Below are 26,113 nucleotides of genomic sequence, written 5' to 3'. Positions count from 1 at the left end.
TGTTCCCAATCTCGGTTTTGGCAGTGTTCGTCTATTTCACCAAGAGTATTGGGTTTTTGGAAGAAATCCATTGTGCGGATGTCTGAAAAAGTCAGTAAGCAAAAATGTGTATTTTCGAATCTAGTTTCATATGTTCCCTTCAAAATGCTTTCGTCTATGATTACGGGTCTGCCTCCTGAAACAGCCGGCAGGTGCAGAAACCAAATGAGCAGGTGTGATGTTTTTGTTGGTGTTTTTTTTGGCCCCGAATGCAAAGTGGTATGTTGTTATTATAACTCATTTTCATTGCAGTGCCACTTGTATGTGATGCCAAGTCCGCTTTGCAGTTCGGAGTTTAGGGTCTCGACTCTGTACTGGTATGGGTTTTCCTCCAGTGTACTTGAAAAAAAAATTGTGGTTTTTCTTCTCTTATATTCTAAAATGCCACATGATGGCGCCAAAGTTACATCTCAGTCAATCTTGAGTAAGTATGCTAAGCTAAGTTTAGCCTTTGTGTCACGTACTTCAAAGTACTTTTTGGTTCAGTTCTAGACTTTGAGTAGCGGTTTCCATGGCTGTCTTTACTCTGCGAATACGACACATTAAAACACGCACTACACTTGTTCAAGTCAAGAAACATCTCTGCTTTTATTGCACACTCACATTATTAATAAAGACGTTAAAATGAGACGGTAATAGTTGAAAAACAGGACGGTCTCTCTTAACAAAAAATAAGTGCAAATTTAATGGTGTGACAACTTTAGTGTTATTATAAATAAAGAGCCCCACAGATAAAGTGGCTAAAAGAACAGTTGATTTTTTTTTCACGGTAGGGTTAAAAGGGAATCATAAAATAAAACTGAAAAAATTAAGAAGGCTGTCTTGTTCCTTATTCAGTGCAGGTTTGAGTGCATTCAGGAAAGAACAACACCATTACAGGCTATCCCAAATCAAGTTCATGGATTTTTACACATTGTACATATTCACAAAATTGGTCCTTTGTATTTATAACCCCCACACGGTCGTGAAGCACCCAGGGAGCAGTTTTAGGGATTTGGTGTCCAGTTGTACAGCGCTTCCCTCCCTCGATTTAGTTCGACCGCCGTTCACGAGGCGGGACGCACTCATTGCCACGGCTGCTGCGGCCTCGGGTTGGGGTTAGGGTAGATGGGTGCCGGGACTGGCTGGTGGAACGACGGCACCGACGTGTTGGGGTTGGGCGGGTATGTCGGCGTGGGGTACTGGCCCATGAGGTGAACTTGGGAGTGGGCGGTGGTGTGCGCCGGCGTGGAGGAGGAGGAAGCGGTGGGGAGGTGGAGGTAGTGCGGGGCCGAGGGAGCCGACGGGGCGGACGGCACCGACGGGGCGGTCGGGGGCAGGACCCTCTGGAGAACCACGTGCGGGTAGAGCTGCGAGTCGGAACGGTAGACGCCAGGCGGTGCCGCTTTCAGCAGACTCTCTTGACTCCTGGTTGGAGGAGTTCCAGAGAAGGAAACAACCGTTTATAAAGGTACAAAAGAATACATTTTTAGAAGGTTTTCTGAATTGAGTAGAATAATACGGATTCCTATAGCACCTCTAGTGACTTTGGTTTTACTACCTCTGATATCCTCTGTTCTCGTATCCCCCGAGGCCTCCGGTTAGGTAGAGTGGGCTGTCCGGTGCCAGACGAGGGTTCATCCTCTGGGATAGATGGAAGATCTTAGGAGGAGGGAAGGTCTCCCATTCGCCTTCTATGTCCAGCCATCGCTCACCGCGGCGGGTGGAACGCTTTCCCCTACGTCTGCGAACAAGGAAAATTCGAGTCCAGATTTAGCTATGCCAAAGAGCTCGATGTGCCTGTTAAGCCTCTGTTGTTGTGCTCATGTGAAAGCAACAAAAATACGACGTTGGTGCCATTTTGTGGAAACGGTCAGTTTGTGCTAGCATGTTCGGTAGGCTATTATGCTAACTCATACTACTAATGAGTCTCAGTGAAGATGGTTTGTTTTTGTGGAGAATGATGCTAGCATGTTCGGCAGGCTAGCATGCTAGCTCATACTACTGATGAGCCTCGTTTGACGGTGGTTTGTTTTTGTGGTGAATGACGCTAGCTTGTTCGGTAGGCTAGTATGTTGGCTCCTACTACTGATGAGTCTCATGTGAAGGTGGTTTGTTTTTGTGGTGAATGATTTCACTCCTGAATACATTCAGTCCGGTCACATGGAACGAAATCTTCGCATTGGTGCTAGCAACTCTGCTGTCTGTATAAATGCAGAGCATCGCGGTTCATTCTAATACTTGGCTAACGGTTGCTAGGCTAACGGTCATACTTGGTAGCTTTCAAACAACATCTCTTCGTTCACGAAGCTTTTCTCAGCAAAGTCTTCTGACAACATCACAAGATTGATTGTCTCCTCGTTTTAGCAGACTCCACCATTGTTGGTCCAGTCAGGTTTCACTCACCTGGCCCGCACTTCTTTTTTGGCTTTCTTCTTGCTGGATCGTTCCTGTAGACAGCAGACAAGGAAGGACAGCGACATGGCGAGGATGACGACGCCGCTAACGACCGATGCCAACACCGCCACTCTCAAACCGCGGTCCTCTGGCCTGGGAATTGCTAGGAAAGGAGGTTGGGGGTGGGAGGGGGGGCAATCCTAATCCAACAGTGCTCATAGATATTTTTGCACCCTTGTGTTGCAAAAATGAGGCTCACCCTCACACACGGGCAAGTAGTTGCTCCATTGTGCTTTCCCATTGCGGACGTTGCAGTAGATTTTGTCACTGCCCACCAGCTGGTAGCCCCCGCGGCACCAGAAAGTCAACACACTGCCCACCGACACCCCGGTGCCACTCTCCACGTAGAAGGAGCCCCGGCGCGGCGGCAGGACGGGAATACAGGATAGGCCTGAGGATACAAAACAAAACAAAATGGCTACTGGCATGGACATGTGAGACATGGCGATACTGTACACGGAGGGTTGGGGGGGAGCGGGGGGGGGGGGGCTATTTATAATCGTCCTTATGCTGCAATGCACAAATACCGCTCCGAGGTCTTGTGATACAGCCGCTATTGTTAGACCCTCCCCAGGACCTTGCGCGCTTAGCCGAAGCGGTGTAGCTTGATATCATTGATTAGCCTTGAGTCGTAGCTCTTAGCCATGAAATTATTTTGGAAAAAATCTGTTTTTAATGGAGATGTTTTCATGACGATTGTGCCGGCTTCAATCGACCCATAAATTGAGTTTTGATTGGGCCCTGTAACCTGATAACATGATAAGATGTCCACTGTAGTAATCACAAAACAGACCTCTCCACCATGCTATTCTGATGTGTGTCCATTTTTGTTCCAGAACAGCAATTTATATAAAAAGTACTCAACATTGAACAGTTGGAGAGAAAAAAATCAGAGAAGGGCAAATTAAGTTCACCATAAAGGATGTAGGGCATTTTAAGTTAACCCTCATGCCCCCGTTCATTCTTAATGGCGGAGAGCGGGCCGGCTCGGCGGCCGAGTGTGGCCGGGGAAGAGGCCTCTTGGCCGGATTGAGGAATTAAAAAAATTCCCCCATTCATTTTAATGGGCGGAGGTACAAGGGGTATGCAGTAACGATTTTTGTCGTTAGGGGCGCTGTAGTAGGTAAGCAGTCGGGGGATCAAGAAGGCTGAAGGCTTGGAAAGAAAAAAGAAAAATTTCACCTGAAAGGCAAAATACAACGTAACTTTTCATCGGTAGTGTACATATTTTTCCGAAGTAAAATATAGGAATTTGTGGTGTTTTGAAACCGTAACCAGCTCATGACGAGATTGTGTTCCCAATTACATCCTCTTGATGGAAATGTTTGCCCCTGGAGTGGCTCCACTTTGCATGCAATGTAGTGCAACTTGGTGTATCGTGAACCGATGCTAATTAGCGTGAGCGCCCTCTCGAACGCGTTATCGGCGTCATTAATTTTGCTTCTAATGAGAAACAGCCGGAGGGGCGTGTGATGCTGTTGTTTGCCGTCCGAATGAGATGAATGCGTTATGTACTGTATGTGTGTAAAGATGACATTGTGTTTTTTTAAGACCCAGTGAACATGCGAGCCGCTCTCGGCTGATTAGGAGCGACAGATGGGAGGATTTCTGCAGCCTGAGAGATGCTGCGAGAGGATCCCGTCATCCCGTGTGAAGATGACGGCACACCCGTTCGCTCTTTTTTTTTCTTATCCCCTTCTCGCTCGCGCACGTACGCACGCGTAAAGGCAAACGCGTCCGACACATGCAGCGCGGCGCGTACTTCGCATGGCAACATGGATGAGCTGCCTCAAGTGTTTAGAGGACAAAACTGTCTACATGAACGCATTACTCTGGCTTGGAAAATAAGAATAAAAAAAAAAAAATAATTGATCCCACTCGATATGGCGATTGCGATTTAACCCTTTGAGGGACAGCGGTTACGACAATGGACAGCTTATCATGTTGAACAATTTTCATTAAAAAAAAAAGCTTCAACTATGAATTATTGCCCAGTGTACATTAAAAGTAAAATCAAACCCCTTTTGGTATTTCGCCAAAGCGCTTTAACTTCCTCTCGCGTCAATTTGCTCGCTTAATGCTAACACAGAAAATGCAAAAACGGCGTAGACTGCGAACAAAACCAAAAGGGCCGTAGTGTACTTTTGATATAAAACATTAATGGCACGCAATCACGAAGAATTGTGAACAAAAATCAGTCTGCTGGGGAGGATTTACTCAAGGTCAGATTTTTATTTCTTTAGTGTCTGTGGAGTTTGCATGTTCTCCCTGTGCCTGCGTGGGTTTTCTCCGGGTACTCCGGTTTCCTCCCACATTCCAAAAACATGTGTGGTAGGCCGATTGAACACTCCAAATTGTCCCTAGGTGTTAGTGTGAGCACTTGAGGGTCTGTGGAGTTTGCATGTTCTCCCTGTGCCTGTGTGGGTTTTCTCCGGGTACTCCGGTTTCCTCCCACATTCCAAAAACACGCGTGGTAGGCCGATTGAACACTCTAAATTGTCCCTGGGTGTTAGTGTGAGCGCTTTAGTGTCTGTGGAGTTTGCATATTCTCCCTGTGCCTACGTGGGTTTTCTCCGGGTTCTCCGGTTTCCTCCCACATTCCAAAATCATGCGTGATAGGCCGATTGAACACTCAAAATTGTCCCTAGGTGTTAGTGTGAGCGCTTTAGTGTCTGTGGAGTTTGCATGTTCTCCCTGTGCCTGCGTGGGTTTTCTCCGGGTTCTCCGGTTTCCTCCCACATTCCAAAATCATGCGTGGCAGGCCGATTGAACACTCTAAATTGTCCCTAGGTGTTAGTGTGAGCGCGGTTGGTTGTTCGTCTCCGTGTGCCCTGCGATTGGCTGGCAACCCGTTCGGGGTGTCCCCTGCTGACTACCCGAAGACGGCTAGGATCGGTTCCAGCACCCCCCGCGACCCTTGTAAGGATAAAGCGGATCGGAAAATGGATGGATGGATAGTATCTGTGGCTGATCATCGGCGACCTCCATGAACACCCGATACCAAAATGAGACCCGTATCGGCCTGATACCGATCCTTGCATCCAACAGAATGACCCTGCAATCTCGTAAGCTGTCCACTGTAGTGACCGCTGTCCCTCAAAGGGTTAAAGTCTGAATAATTTCCACGTTTTCTGCTTTGTGTACGTGTAGAGAATGTTTGTGTGCGAGTGTGTGTGCATCACTTGAGCTGAAAAACATACACTTGCTGTCAGTCCCGTAAAGCCGCATCCATTATTGAACGTATTACGTGACTGTGTGTGTTTTAAGACTCTGTTGCTACGCCGCGGCGGGGAATCTCATTCGCTGTCCCGTCAGCGGAGGGCCACGAGGGGTTGAAATGAAAAGGAGGAAATTAATGCCGAAAAGATTGAGAATGCGCTTTCGCTGGGAGAACTTAGTATGGGAGCGGTCTGGATCTTTGTGTTTTGCGCGTTGTTGTTCTGTCCTATTCGTTGTCAAACCAGGCAACCCCGCACAAAACAACCAAAAATTCCGTTGATTTACCTTGCAGACTGCCAACGTCTGTTTGTTTAAAACTGTGTTTCCCAAACTTTGAGGCAAAGCGCATATTTTACATGGGTTTAAAAAAAAAATCACACGGCACAAGTCATTCTGCTGATTTTTTTTGTTTTTGCACTTTACGAGAAGCAAAAGTTGAGCAGATTTTTAAGGACATTTTCCCAAAGGACGTTTGAGCACTTCACAATTTTAGTTTACTGTCAAACTAAACATCAAAAAAAGTTGATGCCTTTTGTATTGTGCCTTTTGTATTTAAAACAACCACATAACTTTGCCTTAAAGTCAGATAGCTTAATGCTAACACTTAACGGGAAATACCATCGACGGCTAAAAACGGTGTTGCGGTGTTTTTAAATGCATTACCAACAAATATCTGACCACAAATAGTGCAGCAACGCATGTAAACAGACAATATGACAATACGTGTAGGCATATATTCTTTATCCTCTGCCAAAACAAGTAATGTTACGAAAGAATTGTGACCGCAGCGCAATGCACATTGAAGCAAAGCAAACAAAAAACAAAAAAAATGGGGCGGGGATTATTTATTTTCAATTGAATTATGTGTTTTGGAAAAGCACATTACAATGTTTTATTTTTTATATTTTTTATTTTATTTTTTTTGTTTGTCAGAGGCTGGAAGTGCCTTTTTTTTCTTTTAGCCGAACAAAACGCGACGCCAGATCACTTTTCCCTTGCTAATGGGTAAAAATAAACGGTAAGACTTCACTGCCGAGAGTCAAAGTTGACGCAGATGAAAGGCGACGTTCCTCCCTAACAGGAGACGAGCTTCACATCACTTTTGTGTTATTCCCTCTTCCCCCGAGTAGTTTTTTTTTTTTTTTTTTTGCGAAACAACCTCAAACCAACTTCTCCTCGCCATCACGCGGCGTCTCTATTTCTGATGTGCTGTATCACCACAGATTACCTAACGGTGTGTGCGTGTCTGAACATGTGAGCCTCTGCGGCGCAACTGTTCGGAAATTCACACCCTGCTTAGCCGCTTTTGGGTCAAATCATGTGATTAGGTTCTCTTCGTCCTGCGGGTGTCAGGTGTTCGATAAGAAACAGAGCGTGAATGAGAGGGAAAAGGCTGAACACGCAAGCACTGCCAGCAGAGGAGCTATCGACTGGAGTAACCGCTGTTTTCGAAAGGCTTAAATTATATCATATCACAACTACAAATAATTATCATAGATAGAAAAAAAACCCCTCATATTTTATGAGTGAAAAAAGCACACGTTTTTTTTTGTTGTTCCTGTATTTTTTTAAATCTGGATTATTTTTCTATTTATTTTACGAGCATAAACTAAGTCAATGCTTTTATCATAGTTAAAGTTAATTTTAAAAAATTGCAGTTTAAAAAATTGCACTTGCATTTTATTCTAGCAACCCCCCCCCAATTTTTTTTTTAATGAAGCGACAATACTTTATAATCATATCAGAGGTTTTCATTGGGCCACATAATTCGTGTCAGACGGTGATTTTCAGAATTGTGGTGTTTGTAGGGCGCCCTCGTGTGGTACGTGAAAGAATCGCTGAATTCAGTATGATTCCAAATTTGACTCATTTTTGAAATACAGTTCGGGTTGTCTTTAACTTTTCATGCAATGCGTTTCATCATTCTGTTGAAAATATTTCAACGCACTTTTTTCCCCCCCAATATTTAAGGAGTATCCAAGATAAATCTGATGAACACGCAAGCTCCACCCACACTGGTACTTTCAAACGATTCCACATCATTTATCACAACTTATTTTGTGCAACCGAGTTTGAAAACCACTGCTGTCAAGTTCAGTAAGTAAAAACAAAACAAAACCATTTCCGCATATAAAGCCCTCATCAAAGTTGGATGCCAAAGAGACAAAAGATCTTAAATTGCACTTTCTTCACCGGCTTGTTTGTTTCGCGAACTGGAAAAACTCCACAAAAATTCATCCTGACAAGTCAGAGATGCGCAAGATTTTTCGAATACGGTTGTGCCCCAACTCTTTTTATCCATAAGGTGCATATTTTGTTGTCATTTACTGCACAATCCTAAGGGGAGGTAAATGAGACCAGTTTTATGTCTCGCAGAGGTAAACTACAACCTAATTGTGGGCGTGTCCACGCATGTGGGTATTCCCGCGTGTTACCGAGATTGCAGAAACTCAAAATAGCCCGGGGATAGACAAAGGTAATTGGCTTGGGGGATAATCACAAGGGAGCCAACTGAAGCATTGGACGTGGTCGTTTGGCTGCCTGATGATTTTATTAGCGGAGGATAAGCGCTTTAGCGTTATCGTAAGGTGGATGCCGTGCCTAAATCTAACCCATCGCAATTTGGATTCTATCAATGGTGGGAAGGAACCAAGTACTGATGGCGTGACTAAAAGCAGACAGTGAAAAATATATATAAAAAATATATATAAATAAATCAGCGAACCACAAAAACATGGTGCGATTGTCAAGGAAGAAGCAGGTTACCACCGTTGGCTAATGATGACAATGACTTATTGCCCCATTCACTGACTGAAGTGCAAAATCTGGGCAGCAAACTGTTTTACCACCAACACATAATTTAAAAATAAAATAAAAAAAATAAATAAAGCAGCATAAGCTCATGCTTGACCAGCTCAGGTGCCCCGACCGCCTGCTAGGCAAGCGCTCGAAACCTTGCAGATGGATTTACGCTAACGCTAAATGTCTCACGCACACACAGACACACACGCGTTGCCAAGGTTAATTGGAGGCATTAACGTGAAGCCTCGCGCCGCGTCCAACCGCCAAAGTAAGCCGCAGCTTCTTGCAGAGCGTCGACACGCCGCATCTGTCCACTAGAATTGACCACGCACCATTTTCATCATATAACTCAAACTGATGGTTAAACGTGCTATAAAATAGTCCCTTCCCAGCCCCCACCCCCAAAAATACATATATAAGTGGGGTGAAAAAAAGTTTGTGCGGCGCGTTTGATGTTTAGGCTAAATTTCAAATGTGACCAATTTCGCAGGGGCATATTCAAAATTGTTCCCCATCCCTCAGACTATTTTTAAAAAATAAGCATCGCCTTTCCTTACGGCTCTTTAGTCACTGTCTGAATAATAAGTGAAACCGTTTCGCTGCCGAGGCCCCAACCCGAGGCGACGGGTCCAATGGGCTTCAAATAAGATGTGTGTGTGTGTGTGTGTGTGTGTTTGTGTGTGTGTGAGGGGGGACTTGAAAAAGTCAACAAAATATGCACAGATGCTTTTAATGGATGGGGCAATAAGAAATTTATGCACACACACACTGCAGTGTTTATCACACCTTAGGGATTTAGAACATTTTGGACAGTGAACGGAGCTTTGGTGTGGTAATTCAGGCATGTGCCAAGTCCAGCTGGTCACATCTGTGTGTGTGTGTGTGTGTGTGTGTGTGTGTGTGTGTGTGTGTGTGTGTGTGTGTGTGTGTGTGTGTGTGTGTGTGCGTGTTGTTGTTAAAGCATAAAGTGCTTACCGCTTCTCTGTGAGGCGCCGTTATGAAACAAGCAACTGTGTTTATTCTCTAAACCTTTAAGAAGATTGGTGGTGTTTCACGGCGTCCATTTGTAATATGAGTGTGTGTGTGTGTGCGTGTGTGTGTGTGTGTGTGTGTGTGTGAGAGGCACGTGAGCTTTGCATTTTGTCTTCTGCTGACGGCTATTTTGCCTCCACGTGAGCCCGGGCCTCCGCGAGACAGGGCGGGCTTGGCGGGGGGGGGGGGGGGGTGCAGGGAGAAGGAGGCAAGATGAGGAGACAGGAACAAAGGGGAGAGGAAAGGAGGTTAGATTGGCGCTGGTGGGCAGAAAAAAAACAGTGAAGAGGCAGGCAGATGTTGTAGGGATGGAGGAGAGGCGAAAAGCGGCTCGGGCTCCGATGGAGGTGAAGTCATGCTCCACTTTGGGCAACGGGCTTTAAATGCGCCGTCTGCTTCCTGCACGTGCATTCGCACTTCAGTTTTTGCAAGACCGCATTTGGCGACGGGTCGTTATCCAGCCCGCAGCCGAAAAAGCGCCTTATCTTTTTGACCCGCGAGCATGAAAGATAAATGCCTCACCTCTGTTTCAACCCTTGATCCAAAAGCCCAACCTGTAAATCAAACACCCCAGACTTAATCTTTGCTCCCCACCCGTCTCCCCCTTCCTCACTCCAGGGGACGGGAGCTTCTCCTAATCACTCGCTATCGGGACGCCAGTCGTCCGTGGGCGAAAAAAAAAAGAAGAAAAATAGAGTCGATCTACTTTTTCCGAAATTTGACAGTCGGGTTTTTTTTAATTCTACGATGAATTGTTTTTAGAGACCACAATGATTGAAAATGTGATTTTTTTACATTTACATTTGCCGATGAGGTGTGCAGGCTCCCTCTAGTGGTGCAAGCAGGAATTACAAAATTAAATCCAATTGAAACCTTTCAAAACATGCAATACTAGAATAATTAAATTTGCCTCGATGCGTCAATTCAGTTTTAACTTAATCCAGAGCAGTGCATTTTTCAACTGCAGTTTAGTTGTCTTTAACTTGGAAGCAGGTCTTTAAAAATAAATAAATAAATAAATAAATAAATAACACTGAGAAAAAGTTTACCCGGCGACAATCGTACCTGAGTAGTTGCTGGTGGGAGTTTGCGTCTCCAACTCGATCCGCACCTCCTCCGCCGTGGTGGCCCGGCCCTCTGTCTGCAGGTCCGGCTGCGTCGGCACCGTGGTACCAGCCCACTCCCCTGGGGTCGTCGGCGGGGTCATCGGCGGGGTCGTCGGCGGGGTCACGTCGGCGCCCCGGCTCGAGACCAGCGCGGCACATAGCAAAAGGCTCGGCAGCACCCAGACGCGCACGATCTGAGGAGCGAGTCCGACGTTGGGAACCATTGAGACAAAACGTGAGAGGATGAATTGGGAGAAGTTCACAGCATCAAAGTCACGCGCGTTGACCCCATCACTTTGTGGATCCTTTTTGCTTCCGGTCCTGGTTGGAAAATCCCATCCATGACGCTGACTGCAAAGTAGCGAGCGAGTCTCGGGGTTTGTTTGTCCCGTGCTTTACTGCTGTTTGCGACTCCCTCTCCTTCTCACTCGCTCCCTCTCTCTCTCACTCCCAACTTGTTCTCTGATCTCCAGCTGGGCCGACTGAGCTCTTGCGTAACAGCCGCACGCCGGCTGAGCTGCGCTGAGCTCTCACTCATGCAGCCACTGCGTTCTCGCACCGCTGTGACCCGCTCACGTGCACCCCTGCCGCTGCTGCGGCCGTTGGGGGGTGGGCGAGATGTCAGGGAGGCGATGATGCTATCGTCAAGCGGTGCTTTTTTTTTTTTTTTTAGCTCATTCACTCCCAAAGACGTTTTTAAACGTCTTTTCAGACTTGGTCCAGAATTGGCTGGTACTGAATGAGTTTTAACAGTATAGTGGACAGACGCTATTATTCGTGGAGTATAGTGACACCATAACAATCCACGAATGATTGCAATAAACTCTAAAACCAGTTTGGTCTAGGTTAAAAAAAAAATTGATGACTATTCAATTGCAGTGGAGGAAAAAAAATGGGTTCTTGCTTGCAGGGGCCGAAATTTGACTGTGTTCGCTGTCCACTCTTGAGTAAGTCTTTTCATGTCCTCGCCGTGTGTGTTATGATTCCAGGTAGAAATGCTCAGGTGCACTCTGAACGTGATCACTTTTGTTTGATGCCTCTCCAGACAGAACGTCCAGCCATGAATCATTGATGTACGCGGGACCAAAAATAGGAAGAGGCTAAAAGAGAGAGGATGGAAAAAAAGAAATCGAGGGAAGTCATTTAATAGCTCAAGAGGGGGGCAGTGAGTGATGACATGAGAGCTACAAAACAATCAGACACCAGAGGAAGGACAAAAAAAAGATCGAGATGCCTCTTGAGTGGTGATGCTCTCATCCACATGTCAGCATCGCCGCCGCGGCTTCGTACAGTTACGATACACCAATGTAGCGATGCACACTAATTTGACCGGCGCTGATTTGACAGCGCACATAAAGTGCATCAATTATTGAAAAGACTCATTTGCTAAGAAGACATTATTTCCGCGCCATGTCGTATAATCACTGTGAAATTCACGTCTCGCCCAAAGAGGTCTTTCATACGTCGAGGCGACTGTGTGAAAGTGATTTATCGCATCCTTTTAAACACGAAAGAACTCAATTGTCATATTTTGTTGGTTTCAGTCCGATCATTTTGCCCTAAATCTTTGAACGATTTTGTGACGCTGTTTGTGATAAGAACACGGTGCTGACTGAATGGTGGCGGTGGGAGAATCATTTTTTTCCTCAGCCTTAGCAGTCAGTGTTATCGCAAAACCACCCGCTTGCAAGCAATTAAAAAAAAATAGGGCAGGAAAAGCCGACTAAAACAGCTGAACTTCATTTGGGGTTAATCTGAAGCACCTTTAATGGTGGCAGGTTTTTCCTGACTCCCTTGTAACACGAGTTAGAGTGTGATCGATTTGTGAGGGTGTGCACACTTATGCAATGAAGAAAAATATCAATTAGGGTGTACAAGTCGTAGGTCACATGACTGTTGGGGAAAGAATTTTTACTCAGAGTAAATTTGGATGTGGGGAAGTATGAAACACGTTCGCAGACATCCCCAAACTGAGCAACTCATTATTATGAGCCTAATCCCTGACGCAGCCTTCTTGAAGCACATCAAACACTATTATGTAATATAAAACATCGCGCGTGCGCGCACACACAAGCGTGTATTTGCATTTAGACTCAACTGGATTCTTTTTCGTGTGTGTTTCTAATCCGTCTGAGTCCGTCTCATCTCTTCTTGGCTCACACACATCGGAACACCCACAAAAGTGTCTACCGTGTCCAAAAAAAAGAAGAAAAAGGACCCCAAAAAATCTGTACTGTGAAGAACATGGACACAGATGAAATAAAAGAACCTATAATAAAACTTCCCGATGATACCTCAATTGTCCTTCCATCCATCCATCCATCCATCCATCCATCATCTACCGCGGGGGCAATAGCTTTAGCAGGGAAGCCCAGACTTCCCTCTCCCTAGCTACTTCTTCCAGCTCTCCCCGGGGGATCCCGAGACGTTCCGAGGCCAGCTGGGTGACATAGTCTCTCCAGCGTGTCCTGGGTCTTCCTCGGGGTCTCCTCCCGGTGGGACATGCCCGGAACACCTCACCAGGGAGGCGCTCAGGAGGCATCCGAATCAGATGCCCAAGCCACCTCATCTGGCTCCTCTCGATGTGGAGGAGAAGCGGCTCGACTCTGAGCCCCTCCCGGATGACCGAGCTTCTCACCTTATCTCTAAGGGAGAGCCTGGACACCCTGCGGAGAAAACTCATTCCAGCCGCTTGTATCCGGGATCTCGTTCTTTCGGTCACGACCCAGAGCTCGTGACCATAGGTGAGGGTTGCGACGTAGATCGACCGGTAAATTGAGAGCTTCGCCCTTTGGCTCAGCTCCTTCTACACCACGACAGACCGATACAACGTCCGCATCACAGCAGACGCTGCACCGATCCGCCTGTCGATCTCTCGCTCCCTCCTGCCCTCACTCAACTCCTCCACTTGGGGCAAGATCTCCCCCCCGACCCGGAGGGGGCACTCCACCCTTTTCCAACTGAGGACCATGCTTTCAGATTTGGAGGTGCTGATTTTCATCCCAACCGCTTCACACTCGGCTGCGAAATGCTCCAGTGAGAGTTGGAGAGCCCCGTTTGAAGGAGCCAACAGCACCACATCATCTGCAAAAAGCAGGGATGCAATACTGAGGCCCCCAAAACGGACCCCTTCAACGCTTCGGCTGCGCCTAGAAATTCTGTCCATAAAAGTTATGAACAGAATCGCCGACAAAGGGAAGCCTTGGCGGAGTCCTACCCCCACTGGAAACGATTCCGACGTACTGCCGGCAATGCGAACCAAACTGACATCGGTGGTATAGTGACCGAACAGCCCGTATCAGGGGGTTCGGTACCCCATACCCACGAAGCACCCCCCACAGAACTCCCCGAGGGACACGGTCAAACGCCTTCTCCAAGTCCACAAAACACATGTAGACTGGTTGGGCGAATTCCCACATACCCTCAAGGACCCTGCTAAGGGTGTAGAGCTGGTCCACTGTTCCACGGCCGGGACGAAAACCACACTGCTCCTCCTCCTTGTCCTAAGGACAATTTACAATTGTCCTTATCATGTGTAAATATATCTTCAATAGCATTTAAAAAAAATATATATATACTGTTTATACAGTATGTACAATATATACCTATATATATAAAATACTGGTTTCAGGTTGTTTGCGGTTTAAATCCACAATGGTGACTGGAACATGCGCACACCGCCATCTTGTGGATTTTATTTACGCTTACACATTTTTTTTCACGTCTCAATGTTGAGCAGGGTCGGGAACTGGTTCGAAAGTACATTTAAGAACCCCTCTGTCAACAATCCTATCTCTATGGTCCTTATAATGTGTAAATATATCTGCAATAGCACTTTTTTAAAAAAAATGTCAGACTGGTTTCTGGTTTTTAGCGATTTAAACCCACAGTGGTGACTGGAACGTGTGCACACCGCCATCTTGTTGAATTTAATTGCACTTACAAATCCTTTTTTTTCACGTCTCAATTTTCAGCAGGGTCGTGAACTGTGATTTGAAAGTACATTTAACCCCACCGCGGGTAGTTCTGCTATGGAGACATCGGAAAATTTGAAGCTGTCCGTGTGAGAGGTGTGTGCAGCTCCCAATAGGTCAGTACTATCGACATCTGAAAACGGAAAGCTAGCATAGCAGGAATTTTCTTTTAGCTTTGCAACACTGGGCGGACCGTCTTGTTTTATTTTGTTTCATGCCGTTTATTATGTATTTATTTATTTTCGTTTTCAAAGCTTGTAACGATTCAATCTTGGTGTTTTATTTACATACAGACATATTTATTTCATATTTCTTCAGAAAACGGCGATCCTATGGCTTAAAATCTTGATACGATCAGTTTTGGTTTTTGAAATTAGTCTCAGGCTAGAATTTATGACGACCTCATATTAAGCCGTTCAATGCCTAATAATGATAACATGATAAACTGTCCACTGTAGTAACCGCTGTCCCTGAAAGTGTTAAACAGTGAGGATAATCCTTTTTTAGTCAGTCATTGTTTCCAGTCAACAGCAGTCAGTTAATTGTTGTTTTTATGAAGAAATCACAGTTAATCCTCCTGAAACAAACTTCCTGGTCATTTGATTTTTTTTCATGCCTGACGCACGTGAGTAGAATTGCCACGTGAGCTCATTTCCTAGAACATTTTCCTGCAAAAATTATTAACCAAAATTCACGTGTTTTAAGGTGAATTTTCGTCAATATACATGAATATTCGCATGGACTGTGGATCAAGTTTCTCATCAGTTTAACACATTCACTTTTCGATTTTGTTAATTTGGCCCACTGAGTATTGAAATTGTCATTTAATATTTGTGTCATAATTTGTTGGAGTCGTGTTGTTGTTGGGGGGGGGGGCGGTCAGGCTTCTACTGTATAAACACTCATTTTATTTTATTCTTATGATGTTAAATAATTGGTTATCGGATTTAATGGGAATATTACGTTGAAAATATTACAGTTAATACATTATCGTTCACTTTTTTTAATGGCTCGTCTCGCTGTTTTAAAAGTTAAACGGGGACATTTTTTGCCATTGGGAACAAAACTACGCCCCTTTTGCTTCAGCCTGGTATTGCATGCATGTACACTTACACAATAAATCCTCCGCTAGATGGCGGTGTTGGATCATGTCAAGGAAAGGAATTTTTGTACAGTCGCGTGTGTCCACAATTGCGCGATATTTTACCCCCCCCCCTCCTCCGCCCCCAATATAATGACATAATATAACCAGACCAAAATGTTCTCACGTTTCATTATAAGGCACAGACATCTACTTCAGATTGCATTGTGTAGATGGTCAATCATACTGATCACATTCTTTTAGCTGCATGAATATGTAACCGTTTCAGTTGGAGCTCCCTCTTCTCCAAGTGACATCCCCTTGCACGCGTGGCCTTATGCAAACACCTCCAGCCTGATTGGCTGACACGCAACGGAGGCCGGTACAGAGCAAGACTTGATTAGCATAGCTAAGCAGGCCCATAAATGAGCTCCAAGGGTCTCACCTGACGCCGGAGAGGAAGAGCCAGAGGGTCGTGCGACACACACCGGATCAGCCCACTCATGCGTAAAAGCGCACAGCCAGGCGAACTTTGGAAGCAGTGTGGGCCCCCACCCCGGTTGTGCTGCCCCCGGTGACCGGAGCCTCCCACCTTCCACCACCACCACCTCTACCCCAGCTCGGCTACTTGGTGACGTTGACGGCCGGTTGTGTTGAGTCAAGAGCACCCACCCGGTCACCCATGAGGCTGGAGGCCGCAGCCAGGATGGATCTGTTCAGGAAGCTGTGGAGGGCGAGGAATCTGATCGTGGTGATTTTCATCCCGCTGTCCCTGTTGCCACTTCCTCTCGTCCACCCCACCAGCGTGAGTCAGACAAACGGGATACTTAAAAAAAAGTTTTGTTGTGTGTTGAAAATTTGACGGTAATTTTAGTAAGAATATTCATTCAAAAGTACTATCACTCTGTACGTAAAAATACAGATGTATGCGTCAAAAAAAAAAAGTGACCAATTTGAACAAAAGAGTTACAAAAGTTTAGAGTATTTGTATTTTCATGCGTCCCACTACCAGTTACAATCACACCAAAACTCAAAATTGACAAAACGTACAAACTATTTCACCCTTTCATGCACCGGTAACCCGTCGCCTGATAACAGGATAAGCTGTCCACCGTAGTAACCGCCGTACCCGAAATGTTTAAATAGTTAAAACACAAGAAATAATCCGTTCATACCTTTGACATCAAATCCGGTTGCTGTTGTTGAAGCTCCCTTTTTTGAGAGCTGCGGTCTACTGATGGGATTTGCTCATGTGCGAATCAATCAAAAGGCCCTATTGTGGTGAGTGCTCATCCTGATCAGTGGGCAGCATCTATGCGGCGATGTCACGTAATGTGGTTGACGTGGACATCAGTGGAAGCTTGGGGGGAGGGGGGCAAAGTGTTCGGAGACGCATAAATGTCCTATTCATGCTAAAAGGGGGGGGCAAAAAAGTAAATCTTCGAAATGTAAAAAAATGCTGCAAGAACAATAGGATTATTGGGAGATCTAATCCATTGTGTGCAGCGTTGCAACTCGGTCTGGGAGGTCATTGAGAAACTGTTGGAACCAAAAGTCCAATTTTCTTGATGTTTTAAATACAGATTTTTTTTCCAGTCAGGGACTACAGGTTTGGATTTTTTTGGTGTTAGATTAGTTTTTTTTTCTGACAGTGCTGCATTGAGGACAAATTCCTCACCTTGTTGTTGAACAAACCATAAAGGGACAGTGGCAAGAAAGAAATCCAAATCGTTAACCCAATAGTGTAGCTCGGAGTCGTTTTTGATCGTTTTCATAAAAACGTAACAAATTTTTAAAATTGCCTGCACTCAACCAACCTAGATGACTGATAACCGACACAGACATAGAGGGAAAAGAATTAGGTAGCATATTTAGGTTTTAATTAACATTTTGACAGCAAGTAAAAAAAAAAAAAGACAATAATGCCACCAAACAATACGAAATTTTGCAATGGAACACAAGAATGGCGAAGTCGACAATTTATCTATGACGAACATAAAAATAATGTCGTACCTTGTCAAGTATTTTTTTCGGTGTGCTGCCATGGACAGGAAAGAAAGGACAGGGAGTATCGCAAAATAAATACACTTTTGGGACAAATGGATTTTTCACAGTTGACAGCAATTCATATATTGGAAAGGAAGCTTTTTTTTGACACAGGCCCACCAAAACATATTTGTGTAAACCAATTTAATTTCTGAATTTTTTCGACTAGCTGTCACTAGCTGACTAGCTGGGGGGTGTGTGTTTCGATCAAATATCGGATTTATGAATGTACTTCAGACACTATGCCACTAGATGGCAGCAGAGAATTTAACAACACCCAGCCATCATCAGTTCACGTCGTTCCCGAATGAATGTACAGGTCGGTTTTCTGCTTGCATATAGCAATTTTGGTGCAGTTTTTTCCCCAAATACTTGCGTGTACTCGCCCTGAAAAATGAAATTCAAGTGTTTTTGGTGGCTCTCATCCCCCCCAAAAAGTGCTCTCCTTTCCGTTATGTCAGCGCCCGGCGCATGTTTGGCAGCATACGCCGTCGGCACAGGGTGAGGCCAAGCCAGAGGCGAGGTGCCAGAACATCAACACAAAGAAAAAAAAATAATCCCAGAAATGAAGTTATATAATCCATGCACCGTCACCGAACAGCATGCTGGGTCGGTCGGCGTCCCACTGGCGTCTTACGACACCGCCGACCGCAGACTGTTTCAGGAATGTGTCGTTTTGCGTGTGTGAGTGTGTGTTTCAAGTTGCAGTCAAACTGGCTCATTAATTAGCAAATTTTACACGTTTGTTTGCTTGCTCGTGAGAAAAATGCCACCAAAAACAAATTTCCAGTAATGGATTCCATGTTGGTGTGTAAACTAGCATTTTTCTTTCAGATGAATAGTACACGGTACAGTTTACAATTTTGAGTTTGATTTTATTGAGTGAAAAAAAATCTTTTCACCGTCTGACCCTTTTTTTTGTGAGTGTGAATGCCACTCATGATCAATTCCTGAGTCGACCGTTGATAACAAGGAGTTGATGAGCCACTCAATCGGCTGCGCTGAGGTGGAAGAAGGCCTCCGCATGCCTAAGACGTCCAATAAAGTGGACACGTGTCTGATTTTACAAAGCAATAATCAGGGCCCGGCTGATACAAATCCTTCTCATGATATTAATAATCATCCAAATAATAATCTTACTTTCTCACAAAACAGGAAATGCTGTTCAGTAGGTACGAGCGGAAAGTAAGTCTTTTCATATACCCGTGAAGACACAAAGGTTCAAGTCGATGAAGTCGGACGGGGGATGCAACAATTGTGGTTCTTTCTTATCAGTATAAAGTCTGACTTGCGAAACGACAGCGACAAAGAAATCAGCGCCGCGTGGTTGACGATCTCCCAGCCCCCCTCTGATAAACAGGAGCCCATAATCAATAATCAGTGAGTGCTGAATCAGGCGTTGTTTCTTGTATCTCGCCTCGCTGTTGAATCATTTTATCTGCGTGTGTATCCTCCTCATCACCTCTTCCCATCCTTGGGCATCGATTGCTTTTCACGGGGTTATCAGTCGGGCCTTGTGTGAATTTTTGGCGCTGACTCGGCACGGTCCCAGCTGTTGATAAGCAAATAGACTTGGGACTTCAACGGAAAGCCGTTTGAAACGATTCAAATGTTTCATAAAAAAAAAGAACATCATCTGTCTTTGTTACTTTTCAAATGTAGGTAATACCTTAATTGGAGTACTATATTCTTCGCTATATAATATAGTTATATATACACATATATTTTTTGAATGTCCACTTTCCACTTAGGATATTTACTTCGGTCGCTATCCAAATGAAATACCATATGTGCTGCCAAGTTAACAATTGTGTTTCTTTGCCGACTAATATGTTTTTGTTTTTTCAGCCATTAAATGAATTTAACTCCCTTGTTTTTTTTCGCAACCTAAGCTATCAGTTTAGTGTTACAACCGGAAATAGTCCTCTCACCAAATTAAATCGATCGCAGTTGTAAACGCTGTTCATAGTTTTAAGTGTAATAACCCTTGGACTTTGAGAGTGGATGGTTGGTGCGGTGAAATCAATTCACTTCCACATGTTGGCGTACCCCAGGGAATTATGTTAGGCCCGCACTACCTTTCAAGTACATAATTTGACATCACGGCCAATATGACTTTTACGCCTCTGATATATATGCAACAGTTTGATCTTGATCAGGTCAAATCAATACACCTCCACACATTGGAGTACCCCAGGGATTAATGTTAGGGCCACTACCTTGCCAGTGAAATGCAACAGCTCAGTCAGATTTGGGTTTTTCTTTTTGCAGGAGGCATGTTGCGCATATGTGCTTATCGTGACGGCAATCTACTGGGTGTCGGAGGCTGTTCCCTTGGGTGCTGCCGCCCTTGTTCCCGCCTTCCTCTACCCACTCTTTGGGGTCCTCAAGTCAAGTGAGGTGAGTTTTTTTGAAGACATCATTTCAACATACAAAGCGTTCAGTCTTTCATTTTACATGCACTGTGGCATACCACAGCCCAGATGATGTTTTAAGTCCCGTGCGTGCCTCTTCAACTTGAACGACTGCCTCTTGCTGACTCGTGGGTGACGTCTGCAACCTCACAAATGAATCGCCGGTCATTCATTTTCTTTACCTTTCTTCTCGCAAGCATTACATAAAAAGCGCGCCATGTGACCAATTTGCAAAGCCGCCTCTTAACGGCGCGAATAAGCCTCTTGTGATGGTGGCCCATGAATATGCAAACGGAGAGCTTTTATGCAACGTTTCCTGTCTGTCAGGGCGCTTTTCAGTGTGCGTCATGTACTCCGCCCGATAGAAGCTGGGAAAGTTGCACCGAAAACACCTGAGTGGATTCAGAGAGTAAATAAGTGACGACAATCATGGACGGGAATATTGGCTCATCTTTAGATAGCATTTAGCAATTAAAAAAATGCTTGTATTCAAATATAAGTATGTACATGTGTGTATACTACACAAGCATGCTATTTATACTTATTATACTCGTTCACCCTTCCATGCACCAATAATGATAACTTGTGACCTGATAACATTATAAGCTATGGTGACCGCTGTCCCTGAAAGGGGTAAAAAAAATTATTCAACTAACTTTTCCAAGCAATGTCCAGTACAAAATTGATTCTTGTCTTGTATGAAATATGGCAAACAGTCCAGAAGGACAAAGTCCGGCAGGCATTAGGTGAGAGGTGACGAGACGTTGGCTTACGCAATGGCGAGATTAAAAAAGAAAGAACAAATGTCGATCCAAACAAGGGAGAGTGAATTGGGTTAAGGAGGTAGACGGCCACATTGAACGCATCACTTCCTGTGAGGCCTGTTTTTCGTCGTGTGTGTTCAGGTGGCGGCCGAGTACTCGAAAGACACCACGTTGCTGCTGATGGGAGTCATCTGTCTGGCCGCCTCCATCGAAAAGTGGAACCTGCACAAGCGCATCGCATTGCGCATGGTGATGGTCGCCGGGGCCAAGCCTGGCATGTGAGCATTCAAGCGTGCAAGTGTACACCATTAGCATAAAGGTTGCACGACGGCATGACAACGAGGCGCTCTACAGCAGCCATGCCAATGTGAAGCCACATGCTGGCTGTCGAGTTGGACGAAAAAAAAAGTCCCTTGTTCATTGCTCTTTCTTCTTTTCTCTGTGTGATATACGCACACTCACTGCTGACAACGAGGCGCTCTAAAGCAGCCACGCCAGGAGGCTATTCGAAGGGAAGATGACTTTTTTTTGTTGTTTTGTTTTTTTCCTCCCTGCTGTCTTGGCTTGGACAGGTTGGTGCTGGGCTTCATGTGTTGCACGGTCTTCCTGTCCATGTGGCTCAGCAACACGTCCACCACAGCCATGGTGATGCCCATCGCCGAGGCTGTCCTGCAGCAACTCATATGCACCGGCATGGCCGACAACCTGGAACCCGACGCCACGGAGGACGACAGCGGTACGAATGTCGTAGGCGATCCAATGCAAGACTTCTGTTTGCTGTGTTGTTATGTCAATATATGGAATGTGCCGGGTGGCACGGTGTCCAATTTTTGTCTTGCTCTGCAGCCGTTTCAGACAAGGAGGAAAAACTGGACAAGAACCAACTGGCGCTGCTGTACCGTAATAACAGGTATAAATTTATTTATTTTAAATTTACGCTAGCATTCTGCAACTATGTGCTTACAGAGTACTGTAAACATTATTGAGCATCAACCGGGTTAAAAAAAATCGAACAAAATAACAATATAATGAGATGTTCCAAATTAATCGATTACTTGACAATTAATCGATTCTCAAATTAATCGACTATTTTAATTGAGTTATTGTTCATTGCCATTGTTTCGTTTAAAAATCCTCCAAATTTTGTGATTTCGGCCTCTCCACCGTAATTATTCTCACATGTCATCATTTATAATGTGAAATAAAATGTTCTCCTTGTTCTCCAGCAACAATTGCGACAAACAGGAACTGTCTACACTTAGTGAGGTAAGATTCGACAAAGTTTTTTGTTATAACCCCCCCCCCAAGAAAAAAAACTAAACAAAACAAAAAAACAATTGACTTTATTTGGACTCTTCAGGATCAGACGGGAGAAGCCAACGGGGTCGTCGCGAATCCAATTAGCAACCAAGATTGCATCACACATACCAACGGACACTTGCCGCAGGTGCCAAAGTACTCACTCACTCAATATGAAACGACTCGACTCAATTTTCACGTGTTGCTTCTACCCCGCCCCCCCACGCCTACTCTCCCCACCCACAGGTAGCCATCGAAATCCCAAACGTGAAGCGCGTGAAGGCCCGGCGAGACTCACAGTATCCTACCAAGCGGGATCACATGATCTGTAAATGTCTGACACTCAGCATCACCTACGCCGCGACCATCGGCGGGCTCATCACCATCACCGGCACGTCCACCAACCTCATATTCGCCGAGCAGTTTAACACGTAAGTGCTGGACATGAGATACCGTAAAAAACAAAAAAAAACAAAAACAATTGTTTCCATTTGCAGGCGCTATCCAGATGCCAAAGTGATCAATTTCGGCACGTGGTTCATCTTCAGCTTCCCCATCGCCATCATCATGCTGTTCCTCACCTGGTTGTGGCTGCACTTCCTCTTCCTGGGCTGCAAGTGCGTGCGGTGCGGGAGTGGTGCGCCACGGCGAACGGGGGCGGGCTTATTTGACGATGTCATCCGTGTTTCTCATCCAGCTTCAGGGAAACGTGCTCGCTGAGTAAGAAACGCAAGTCCAAGAGGGAGATGATGTCCGAGAAGAGAATCCACGAGGAGTATGAAAAACTGGGGCCGATCAGGTGTTGAAATATATTCTGTCGGAAAATAACACATAATTCCTTAGAAATCACACTTTTTAATTTATTTTAATTTTTTTTAATGTTCTAGCTATCCAGAGGTCGTCACCGGTGTTTTCTTCATTCTGATGACTCTGCTGTGGTTCACGCGAGAGCCCGGTTTTGTGCCAGGCTGGACCTCGCTTTTTGAGAAGCAAGTTTTTTTTTTTCCCAAGAGCCCTCATTGACTTTGCGCGTCAACCACACAAAAAAGTGAAACGGTGACGTCTGTCCTCCCTCTTTTAGGAAAGGCTATCGGACCGACGCGACGGTGTCGGTCCTCCTGGGCTTCCTGCTCTTCCTCATTCCTGCAAAGCGACCCTTCTCCTCAACCCGTTTGAGCTACAGAGACCCAGGTAACATGAAGACGCGAGATGGCGGCGAAGCACTACATTTGTCAAAGTGACCCTCCTCAACTCACATCAACAAATAGTTTCCGGCGCCGAGGTGCCACTAGATGGCAGCAAAGCACTTCTTTTGTGTCATCAAGCCCCTCCGCACACACTTCGATTGAAATCATTGGGATCAGGCGTTTTTTTTTGCAGGAATGACACGTCGAAAACATGAAGGATGAGATGCCACGATATGGCGGCAAAGCACTCCTTTTATCCAAATAAAGTTCCTCAATACACTTAGACAATGGCGTCAAAATGCAGCAAAGTACTCTCAACAAAGGTCTTAACTGACTTTAACATAGTCAGATGGCGGCAAAAGCACTGTTTTTATCTAAAGGAAGCTCTGAGCTCAGTTCAATGTAGTTCCATTGCAGCAAGATGGTGGCGGCTGATGGCAAAGCACTACGTTTGTCCACTTCCAACTCTCCTTCAACATGGTCCACCAAGATGCCGCTTTGTCTGAATGAAGCGCCTCAGCTCACTTTGGCATAGTTCCCAGTCGAAGGGAAAAAAAATTTGATTTTTCAACCAATGTCTTGACAGCATCAGACCCGCTGTCTCCCATGATCACCTGGAAGGACTTCCAGAGGCTCATGCCGTGGGAGATCGTCATCCTGGTGGGCGGGGGCTACGCACTGGCCGCCGGCTGCAAGGTACAACATGGATCAAAGAGCGCTGAATTCAAACGTGCCGCATGATAACGAAGGAATTGTGGCTCGCAGGTGTCCGGCTTATCGGTGTGGATCGGCCGCCAGCTGGAACCCATGAGCGGACTCCCGCCCTGGGCCGTCACCCTGCTCGCCTGCCTGCTGGTGTCGGCGGTCACCGAGTTCGCCTCCAACCCGGCGACGCTCACCGTCTTCCTGCCCATCCTCTCTGCGCTGGTACGTTGCGGCCCAACACGAGTTTGTACAAACAGAAACTGATGCGGTGTTTTTAATACTGAAGAAAAATTAATTTAGTTTCTTCTTTCCCTTTATTTCTGACCGTATCTCCCCGTCCTTCGCAGTCCGAGACCTTACGCATCAACCCCCTGCACACTTTAATCCCCTCCACTATGTGCGTGTCATTCGGGGTCATGCTTCCAGTGGGGAACCCCCCCAACGCCATCGTCTTCAGCTACGGCCACCTGCAGATCAGCGACATGGTACCACGTGCACACACACACGCGCACACATTCCCTAAATCACATGCTCTCTCGCACCTGCAGCCTCAAAAAGCTTGCGAGTGTTTTATGTAATCGGAGGGGATAAAAAGTTGGATTTCTTAACGCTTGGCTTTTGCTCTGAATTTGCTGTTGTGCCACCAACAAATATTACATATTTTCCACTAGAGGGCAGTATATACACAATGAATCTGTATTTCCTACTTGTGACATTTTTGTTTGGTAGTGTGCTGAGATTGTTTATTTTTTCAATATAGGATATCTGCCTTTTCTGCATTACTATATTACCGTCTGCTTTTCATCCGACAGGTGAAAGCGGGTTTCGGGGTGAACCTGATCGGCGTTGCCGTGGTGATGTTGGCCATCACCACGTGGGGAGTGCCCCTCTTTAATTTGACTGAGTTTCCAGCCTGGGCTGTGGCCGCAAACATTACCAGCAGTTTATAGCCATGCCCTTGCCTCCACTCGGAGGAAAATGAGATGACCAGAGAGTGTTAAGAAAGCCTTTCTACAGAAGAGGAGGCATGAAAAGTCTTGACTGAACTTATGAGAAGGGGGATAGAGGGAAGACGCTGCTTTAGGGGGCAATCTGCGATTCACAATGAAAGCTGTTTTAAAAAACAAACAACGATATTTTATATCCGTAAATGTATGTAATTACTGTATTCACTGTGTGATGGCCTTTCAAAGTTCTTTCTGCTGTACAGTATTTTGGGAAAGCATTTTCAGTAGTGCCTTTAAATTAGTCAACAGTACAGTAAAAGAATGTCATTGTAGCTTTACGGGTGCAATTGTTGTGATGACAGAGAACAGAGGATGAAAAGATCATGATTTTTTTTCATACAGGTCAAACATACAAAGGAAGGGGGCGGGGTATCCTAATTTGCTCCACAGAAACGAGGCAAGGATTTTTGGTGTCACCGTAATCACAGATTAAATAAATCGATTTTAGAAGAAAAAAAAAACATCTCAAACGTTTTACAGTTGAATAACAAGCTGCTGAAGGATGAATGTTGCCTCGGAGATGTGGAGGAGTTTTTTTTTTTTGGAACGCAACATTATGGTTCAAAGGGTGAGCGCACATATTTGCATTTCATGATAATCAATGTTCAATTAAATCTGGCGGTAGGTCAAAGTATTAACGTGTACTCCGCAAAGAAATGTCAAAGTTGTTTTATATCTTTACACGACGGAATGTTTGGCTTTTTTTTTTATCATCTAGCTCTAACATAATTATTTCATCGGGAGAATCACCAAGACTATGCATTTATTCTTTTATTTGTAATTTATTCAAGTTGTCATGCTGAGTGCATCTCAGTGAAGTCGCTGTCAAGGCCTTTCAAGCCCATTTTTGTAACTGCATACCAACCAACATAAAGCGCTGGTTCCGTGGATTTACAGACACGAAAAGTTAGGAAGAACAAATATGTGTACAAGAATAAAATGCATTAAACCAATACGTGTTGTTTTTTTGGATAAAATGTGCATGGTCACAAGGGACACAAA

At 45.2% G+C, this 26,113-nt stretch overlaps 2 protein-coding genes across 2 annotated transcripts; one reads left to right on the top strand and one right to left on the bottom strand.

Moving 5' to 3' along the window:
* Positions 1-599: 599 nt before the first annotated feature.
* Positions 600-16,275, bottom strand: zgc:162331 (uncharacterized protein LOC793007 homolog). Its single transcript, XM_052055751.1, has 6 exons — positions 16,135-16,275; positions 10,594-11,734; positions 2,675-2,866; positions 2,425-2,578; positions 1,580-1,762; positions 600-1,446 (listed from the first exon to the last, which is right to left on the bottom strand). Exons 2-6 carry the CDS (start codon positions 10,856-10,858, stop codon positions 1,104-1,106), a joined length of 1,137 nt encoding a protein of 378 aa, XP_051911711.1. The 5' UTR covers positions 10,859-11,734; positions 16,135-16,275; the 3' UTR covers positions 600-1,103.
* A 76-nt stretch (positions 16,276-16,351) lies between these two features.
* On the top strand, positions 16,352-26,064 carry slc13a4 (solute carrier family 13 member 4). Its single transcript, XM_052055739.1, has 16 exons — positions 16,352-16,494; positions 20,007-20,135; positions 21,055-21,191; positions 21,486-21,649; positions 21,760-21,823; positions 22,140-22,179; positions 22,274-22,360; positions 22,459-22,643; positions 22,710-22,829; positions 22,910-23,011; positions 23,100-23,201; positions 23,294-23,403; positions 23,986-24,095; positions 24,165-24,326; positions 24,452-24,589; positions 24,917-26,064. Exons 1-16 carry the CDS (start codon positions 16,372-16,374, stop codon positions 25,052-25,054), a joined length of 1,911 nt encoding a protein of 636 aa, XP_051911699.1. The 5' UTR covers positions 16,352-16,371; the 3' UTR covers positions 25,055-26,064.
* The last annotated feature ends 49 nt before the right edge of the window (positions 26,065-26,113 follow it).

The sequence above is a fragment of the Hippocampus zosterae genome, chromosome 21 (assembly GCF_025434085.1).
Source record: "Hippocampus zosterae strain Florida chromosome 21, ASM2543408v3, whole genome shotgun sequence".
Taxonomy (NCBI): domain Eukaryota; kingdom Metazoa; phylum Chordata; class Actinopteri; order Syngnathiformes; family Syngnathidae; genus Hippocampus; species Hippocampus zosterae.
This window is presented reverse-complemented; position numbering and strand designations above follow the sequence as displayed.

Bases quoted from the DNA above. Each gene is read 5' to 3' on its own strand.
- slc13a4 (XM_052055739.1), top strand. From the start codon at position 16,372: ATGAGGCTGGAGGCCGCAGCCAGGATGGATCTGTTCAGGAAGCTGTGG. The intron at 16,495-20,006 runs GTGAGTCAGACA...TTCTTTTTGCAG, and splicing joins CTCTCGTCCACCCCACCAGC to GAGGCATGTTGCGCATATGT. The intron at 22,644-22,709 runs GTAAGTGCTGGA...TTCCATTTGCAG, and splicing joins TTCGCCGAGCAGTTTAACAC to GCGCTATCCAGATGCCAAAG.
- zgc:162331 (XM_052055751.1), bottom strand. From the start codon at position 10,858: ATGGTTCCCAACGTCGGACTCGCTCCTCAGATCGTGCGCGTCTGGGTG. The intron at 2,867-10,593 runs GTACGATTGTCG...TTGTATCCTCAG, and splicing joins TCCCACCAGCAACTACTCAG to GCCTATCCTGTATTCCCGTC. The intron at 2,579-2,674 runs GTGAGCCTCATT...CTCCTTTCCTAG, and splicing joins CTACTTGCCCGTGTGTGAGG to CAATTCCCAGGCCAGAGGAC.